The sequence below is a fragment of the Geospiza fortis genome, unplaced genomic scaffold (genome assembly GCF_000277835.1).
Source record: "Geospiza fortis unplaced genomic scaffold, GeoFor_1.0 scaffold763, whole genome shotgun sequence".
NCBI classification, from domain to species: domain Eukaryota; kingdom Metazoa; phylum Chordata; class Aves; order Passeriformes; family Thraupidae; genus Geospiza; species Geospiza fortis.
Window position 1 is genome coordinate 11,533 of NW_005054550.1, and position 8,346 is coordinate 19,878.

The 8,346-nt window shown below is 45.1% G+C and overlaps 1 protein-coding gene across 1 annotated transcript in view; it reads right to left on the reverse strand.

The window, feature by feature from the left end:
• Positions 1 to 1,846: 1,846 nt before the first annotated feature.
• The window catches only part of PCARE (photoreceptor cilium actin regulator), an 8,591-nt gene continuing 2,091 nt past the window's right edge, over positions 1,847 to 8,346 (reverse strand). The window contains exons 1-2 of the mRNA XM_031064036.1: positions 6,731 to 8,346; positions 1,847 to 1,976 (exon numbers count right to left, since the gene is read on the reverse strand). The exon at positions 6,731 to 8,346 is cut by the window's right edge and continues 2,091 nt beyond it. Coding sequence (XP_030919896.1) covers positions 1,847 to 1,976; positions 6,731 to 8,346 — 1,746 coding nt within the window. The remainder of the gene's footprint in view (positions 1,977 to 6,730) is intronic.

Here is an 8,346-nt window from a genome sequence, read left to right on the forward strand (position 1 = left end):
TGCAGTGGCTGAGGAGAAGCTGTCCTCCCACTCTGCTCTGTTTTCCTCTGCAGAGCTGCATTCAGGCATGCAAAGTGCCAGCTTCCTGCTGTCATGTTCCTGGTTTGCTTCTCTTCTGGGGGGTTACTGCCAGCAGGACAAACCAACCCAAAATGCATGCAAAAATGCATTTGTGTTCTTACCCAGGAGGGAGAGGACTGCACTTCTGATGAGGGGGAGGGCTAATTTGCAGAGCTTACACTGCTGGTGAGCTTTGCAGTATGTTCCTGGTGATTTTCCAGCTGGGCAGGGGTGGTGCCTCTGCCTGTGTGATTGATTACACAGTGGATTGGATCTGTATGGCTATGGCTGCTTGGCCTCCTTAAGCTCACAAACCCCTGACCACCCAAAGCATCTATTCACTGCTTGTCTGTATTCAAACCCCCACTTTAAACATAATAGTTAAGGTTTCCTTGTGTCTGTGGTGCAAAATGGCACTGTACTTGGTGAGAGATGCTTGTGGTTAAGGCACGGGACTAAAATCAGGAGTTCAGTATCCAGAGAACAACCCTTGTAGGGGAGAAGGTGAAGCTCAATTCCCCCATCAGGAAGGTGGGCAGGAAGGGTAAAAATGCTGTGTGAAGGTGAAGTTCCCAGACACCACCTTGATGAAAACTGTAGGAAAAAATTTAAACTATTCCTAAGAAAGTATGATACAACTGTTTTTTTTTTTTTAACAGATCTTATTCTGTACTAAAGTTGTAGATGAAATGTCAAATGAAACTGAAACTACATTAATTAAAAGCTGCGTCTTAACCATGATGACATACCAGTTAGGGGAGGAAGATCCAGTAATTTTTGAGACTGTAGTGAATGCTGTAAAATCTTAGGATTAATTGACTGTAAATAACTTGCGTTTTTATTAACAAGAATCTGTCTAAGACTATCCAGTGAAATGACAATAAATTCCCTCAAACTGCATAAATCAGAAAAAAAAAAATAATTTTTTTTCAGGGAGAACAGGATCCCCCGGGTGGGGGTGTTTTTTTTTTAAAAAAAAAAAAAAAAAAAAAAAAAAAGAAAAGAGAAAAATAAACCCAAACAAAACCTCCAAATGTGTCGTTAGATAAATGTGTCCTTAGATGCTTTGTGATTTATAATGTTGTTTGATCAGGCGATTGCAAAACTACTCTAATCAGGATTAAGTCTTCTACCCTGGAAACTAGAGGTGATAAGATTATCTGGTAATCAAAGGTGATTTAGAAGATCAAAGGCTTTTTTGGGGAAGTAAGATCCCTAATTTTTTCCCTTCAAAATGGGTTACTTTGTTTTAACTTGTATATGACATTATTCTTTCCCTGCATGTTGATAAATACCTAGGGTGAAAATGTGGCTTTGCTGAAGCCATGGATGTTTAATTGCAGTAACACTCAATTGGCTCAGGGTTTTACCTCCCTGCTGGAAAAGTCACATTTTACACAGACTGTGATGCCTACTGAATAAATAACATGAGGAATAATGATTAATTTGTGTTAGCTTTTTAAAATCTATTGTCTAAACCATGGAAAAAAGGACTTGGCTATAGGTTCTGTCTTCACCAACCAAATTTGCCTCAGACTCACCCAGCCACAAAGTGTTTCTTTTGCTCCATGTGGATCTCTGAGCAAAGCCATGGCAGGAAAGGAGAAGCAGCTGGCTGGTGTTTCGTTAGATTGTTGAGCCCAGTCTGGGGTTTTTGATGCAATGCCATCGAACAGTTTCCTTGCAAGAGAAGATGAAGCTGTGTTCTGGAGGCTTGGCTAAGGCTGTTTCCTCCCTCTGGGTCTCTGTTCTTGCTGGTGCCTCTGTCCCGGGGGTGCTCCTGCTGTCAGTCCCTCTGCAGCCCCTGGCCCACGACGTAGAGCTCGGGGTGGGAAGCAGATCTGCTGGACTCTCTGCTCTCGGGAACCCCAGAGCTGTTCCACGGGTCACCTGCTTTTCTAGGGCTCTTCTCCAAGCTGCAGAAGGAAAGATGCTTAAGAGGCTAATGAATCATGACCTTTTAAAACAGCACTGATTAGAGCACGTTAACCCATGAAGCACAAAGGCTGCACAACACTCTGTCATTCCCCACACCCTGTCACTCCCCCTCTCCTCCTGAACATGCCCTCTTGATGTGCACCATCCAGATTTTACTCTTGTCCTGCTAAATGCACTGTACTCTTCCCTCCCAGACCTTTCCTGGGAAGAAAACACTTTGTATGTTTAACAGGGGAATGGTGTGAGGCTGGGTTTCCCTGCAGATAGGGGCAGATTTGGGTGAAAAGTCTTGTTTCAGACTGCTGAAGGAAAGAAAAGGTCTTACCTCTGATGTGCATCTGCCTAGCCTGGTTACAGTGATTTCTGAGCACACCAGTGTAGCCACATTTCTCCTCACAGAGAAAAGCAAGGCACAATTCTTCCCAAGAATATTTCTGGGACTCACGTTCTCTGAACCTCAGAGAAAGGAAAACAATTCTTATCATTTGTTGTGCCTGTGTTTGTGCAAAAGTAGAATGGAATATGGAGACTGTTTACTCAGAGTGTTTTGTTTCCTTGTGTGTGTGTGTGTTGGGACTGTTGGGTGACAGTCACGAGATTGTGGGCAGTTGTGTGCAGAGTTGAGTGCTTGGCAGATTCAGTTTAGATGTAATGCAACATAATGTAATATAATATAGAATGATATAGTATATAAAGTAATTAATTAGCCTTCTGATAAGATGGAGTCAGATGCATCATTCTCTCCCCTCGTCGGGGGCAAAAATATCCACTATACACCAGCATGACTGTGGGAGGGGAATTCTGCTCTTATAAATCTGCTACTCTCACTCTGCTGACAGAAGCACTGAGACACAGAAAGTGTAAATGATGTTCTTGAGGTTCTTCTGGCACTCCCTAGGGGTACAGGGGCTTTGTGTATCAAGATTGATCATAGCAGTGGATCCAGCCATGGGTCTCTCATGCCCTGTGCCTTCCTGCTGCAGTGTGTGAAGTGTGCTCTGTGCTGCTGCAGCCCATTCATGTGGTTTAAGCTCAACATGGGGAAATATTTCAGAGCTATCTGGGAATCATGACTGCATGTTAAGTGTACAAACTGCTAAACTGAATGAGCTTTCAACTACAGACAAGCTGTTATGTTCCTGCTGTTAACTGCTAGGACTTTAATGATTTGAACTGCTAAATGAAGAGATTTGTGATACTTGTCCAGTCATGAAACTGATCCAGATTCAAATATCCCCCAGCTGCAGAAGGGCTCATTTATTTAGGCTACTTGCTTTGAGCCTGATTCAGTCAACCCAGTCCATTCTCAAGCTCTCACTGAACGGTAGGTTAAAGACAATGGCATTTTATCTTCTCTCTCTGCTCTACCACTTAGAAGAAGAGCAGTCTCGATGAAATACTATTTTGTTAAGGTGCACACACAGAAACTGTGCTACAGATTAACAGAATTTCTATGAGCAGAGCAATTGTACCTGTTATGCATTACTGAGATGCCAATAATTGCTGATTGCTGTCAAATGACCAAGCTTAGAAACCCCCCAGGTTATCTCAGCCTATCCAACCTCAGGCTGGTCAAATGGGAACCAGCTGAACTGACTTGAGAACTGAAGTTCTTGTCAGGTAAGATCCAAGATTAAAAGAAAAGCTCTAGCTCCAGCCCTAGCTAGGGCTACTAATGTTTTAAGTCCTGCTATTCCTTATAACATGGGATGGGCAGAAGGCACGCTTGGAAAAAGTGGGTTTTGCCTCCTAGGAGAGCAATGAATGTGCAGGAGACACACAAATCTGTGCACAACACTGACATTTAATGCCCATCAATGCCAGCTTGCAAAATAAGATGGAAGTTGCCTCTTTTTTTTGTGTGTTTCTGCTAAAAGGGGGTGTGTGGGAGAGGCAACTCAGCTGCTTCTTTTTGCTTGTACAAGCTCTGCCAGATTATCTTTGGCAACCTACTTCTCATCAAATGGATGTGTTAATTTGGTATGGGAAAAGTGGGGGGATATATCTCTTATATCCCTGCGTTTGTGAGCATGGGAGAAACTGGATAACTCACTGGTCTTCAGAATGTTTTTCCTATGAAGGATTGATAGTATCTCAGGTTTGACTCTGTGTTCTCACCCTTCTACTAATGAAGCTGCTAATAACACAGAAAAATAAGACAGGAAAACACCACACAGACCAAAAAAAAGGCATTGTTACATTTGGAAAGAAGAGGTAAAGCAAGGGGAGGAATGAAGGAAAGCAGACTGACAGCTGTGTGGTGATGGCTTCTGAATTTGAGACCAGATGCAAACATTGCTGGAATGAGGAGGCTTAGGTTTAGATTTAGGTTTAGACATTTTGCGATTTTTCTCTGTCAGTTACAAAGCAAAGAAAGTCCTGTCTGTTTAATGAACTTGGAGGAGAAAGATGGATCAGAGTGTGGTGCTTTGTCTATTAAGGCACCTGCTAAAGAGCAGGGCTCAGCATGTGCACAGGGTGATGTGGTGCTCACAGCTGTGGCAGCCACCCCAGTCCTGAGCAGGAGGAGAGGACCTGAGTGATGTGAAGAGCTCTCAGAGCTTTTTCCCCGTGCTCATTCCTAAAATGGTCCTTCTCTGCCCATCAGCCCATTGGCTGTGATGTTCATTTTAGGCCACTCAATGCAAGGTCCATAAAAATACTCCAGGCAGCTTATTTTGGGTGTAAGAAAACACACAGTTGTGTATTGCATCTTAAATCAGTGTGTGTGGTAATTAATGGTCTAAATTTCCCTTTTGCTTATGTTGATATAAATTTGGCATAACTGAGTAGTACTACTGTTGGTGTTCATTGGGATAAATGATAAGCTGAATTTGACCTGGGATATATTTAGTTCTTCCAAAATACTTGTAGATCATAACACTAGGATATATGACTTTTTTCATGAAAGAGATGATTTTATTTATAGTGAGTTGTTTTGTATTACTCACTATACTCTGACAGACTATGATAGAAAGATAATACACCCCAGTGAGGTATAAATTAGCTAGCAATTTATAATAAAGAAATAAAATGCATCCATAAAAACTGCCCCAGCTTTTGTCTTGCAAGGTTTTACATAAAAACTCTTTTGACAACATTTATTTCTGCTGGTAGGCACTGGAGTAGACAAAGCTGACTTCACACAGTACATAGAAATAACAAAAAGCACAGAAACACTGCACAGGAATTTTAGGAATATTCAAATGTCAGACGACAATGCAATATTAGAACTCGGAATGCAAAATGGTTTGCATTTCCCAGTGTTTTTTACATGTTTTGTTCAGCACATTCCTCTACTGTCAGCATGGGATACTCAGTCCTTATTCTGTCTCTGGGGTGGGAGTGCCTGGAAATCTGTCCTCAGTGCCCGTGACTGTCCCTGTGCTCGCAGTGCCCTGAGTGCTTGTGCACCCACAAGTGCAATTTCATCCTACTGGGGTTCATCTGGCAATCCCTCTCCCTCCTATATTAGAACTCGGAATGCAAAATGGTTTGCATTTCCCAGTGTTTTTTACATGTTTTGTTCAGCACATTCCTCTACTGTCAGCATGGGATACTCAGTCCTTATTCTGTCTCTGGGGTGGGAGTGCCTGGAAATCTGTCCTCAGTGCCCGTGACTGTCCCTGTGCTCGCAGTGCCCTGAGTGCTTGTGCACCCACAAGTGCAATTTCATCCTACTGGGGTTCATCTGGCAATCCCTCTCCCTCCTCAAGGGAATGAGTCATGGGACTGCAGCTCTTCTGGGACAAGAGCAAAAATACCGCTCATGTGTGGAAAGGTTACCAGAGAAGCTTAAAGCTTAATTGACTTACACATCCTAAGATGTTAAGAAACTAGAATAACAACACTGTACTTCCAGGCTGTTACACATCTTGGAGTATTCCCAAATACCCACTTCTATTTTGGTTTTATGATTTTTTTTTTCCTTAGGTGATAGACAAAATTTAAAGCTAAGCCCAGTTTTTTATTAACAGGCCACCACTTTTTGCAAACATGCAACTGGCATGTGTTGATACTTAGATTTCTTTTTCAGAGCAATGAATCTCCAGTAGCCACGGGATGCTTTTGAAAACTGGGCTTGGGTTGTTGCTAGCAGACTTGACATCAGCACCTAGGTCTGAAAGTATGCACAAGAAGCTCAAAATTCCAGCCTATAATTTTGTCCACACAGATCCTTGCCTATATATTATCTGTCTCTCATTCTTGCCAGCTGAATTGAAACATTCTCCTACAGCTTTCAGATGAACAGTTTATACTGGATTGGAGGATGATGATAGAACAACACTCCTCCTCTTGGCTCATGCCAATCTTCTCATAAATATGTATGCTTATAATCTGAGGGCCACTTCAGAGCTTTTTAGGAATTGAATGCAGATGCCCTTAGCCCCCACACAAATAAGGGGAGTTCTGTGCCATGAAACCAACACTGAATTTTCCCTGGGGTGCCTGTCACAGCTTATGTGTAAGGGTAAGGCTTGAGCAAGCCATGGAAAGCTAACTCTTCTCTTCATTCTGGTAGTCCACTGAAATCTGAGGCAAGAAAATAGAACAGATTATTTCAATTGGAAGGGACTGACAGCAATCATACAGTGCTATCTTTGCCCAGCCATCTTTTCTGCACATGAACAGAACACCCTTCTGGGAAACATCTTAACTTTAAATTCCCATCGGAAATTTAGGAAGCCATCAAGGTGCTATAGGTCTGCTCTTCTGGCATCAAGTTCCTTACCTTGCTTGGTGAAGTGCAGGCTCACTGCCAGCTGTCAGAGGAGCTGGGAGGTGAGGCTGGGCCCCTGGGCGGCGGTCGGAGAAGCTTCTCCTCACAAACGGCTGAGGGTGGCTGGTGCTCAGGGACAGCCTCCTGGTGCGGTCACCGGGCTGCTGGAGCAGCAGGCTGCTCCTCTGGGGGTGTGCTGCAGCTTCAGGCTGGCTGCCCACCTCAGCAGGGCACTTGCTGGGTGCCACTGGAGGTCTGGCTTCGAATAAGGAAGAGGTGGCTGGGCAAAATATGGAACGGACATTGCTGCCCCTCTTGGAGGAGGAGAGCTGGTGCTCGTCCCCAGCATCCAGCCCAGCCCTGGGCCCCTTGTAGGAGCGAGATGGGGAGGCTGGTGGGGAGGGGGTGCTGAGGAATGGAGTGGGGGAGCCTGCCAGCCGCTGTGCTGTGGGTGAGCTCTGCCTGTGCCCCACAGGAGGGCTGAGTGGTTTTCTCTGTGCTGGTGGAGAGGGCAGCTTCTTCTGCAGAGGTGGGCTGGGCACCCTGGGGCTGGAGGGGGGACTGGGTTTCCTCTGCATGCTGGGTGAGCTCGGCTGAGTGCTGCTGAAAGCCTGCAGAGAGTGTCTGTGATGCGCTGGGGGGCTGAAAAGCCTTTTCTCAGTCGGGGAAGAAGGAGCAGTTCTCGCAGGGGAGACCCTCCTGGTGAACAGAGAGCCCTTGTCGCCGCTCCGGAGCGGGTCAGGAGAGCCGTGCTTCTGGCGCAGCCCCGAAGGCGCAGGTGGGTTGGGCTCCTTGCTCTCTGAGCTGCTGCTGAGTGGGGTTGAAACCCCACTGGGGTTCTGAAGAGGAATAATTTTATGGGTTTGCTTGTATAAATCCGCAGCCTCTTTCCTCTGGGTTTCCAAAATCTCCTCCTGGCTGGGGATGCGCACGTTGGTAGGGTTCAGCTCCAGGGAGTACCTGTGTGGTTTCTCTTCCCCTGACCTGGTGCTCCTTAGACCTTTATTAGTCACCCCACTGGGGCCACTGATAGTTTTGCTTGGCAGTAAGTCGATGGACTGAAGGGAAGCTTTCATTTTTGGGGAAACTTGTGATCTCTTAGCAGCATGCAATTCTGGTTTGGTGGTCTTTTTGGCATCTTCCGAAGAGCTTCCTTCTATTCTTGCAGTTTCTTCCGGCTCAGATAAATTTTCAGAAGTATCCATTAACATTTCAGGTGGTGGTGGTGGCAGGTTCTCAGTGTCTTCATCAGTCTCTTCCTTTGTGTCCTTCTTGCTTAATTCTGCAGGTGGTGCAGGAAGAAAGGCATTTGGAAAGCTAGAAGAAACATCACTGGTGTTTGTGTCTTCTACTGGTGAAATACGATGCTTAAGATTTAAAGGTGCCAGGCCTCTCTGAAAGGGAGCAGTGGGTGGGATGACTGGAAGTCCAAATTTTCTGATGCACTTTATTGGTCCTAAGGATCTTAGAGGTTTGGCTTTTGCAAGATCATCAGTAGGACTGAAGGTTTCAATCAGTTTTTTGACAGACTGCCGGGGGGTACAGCTGCTGGCACTCAACGTTTGTGCTCCAGGAGGCTCATTTTCTTCGCCTCCTGATGTCTCCTGGGTAGGCACAGTAGCTATTAC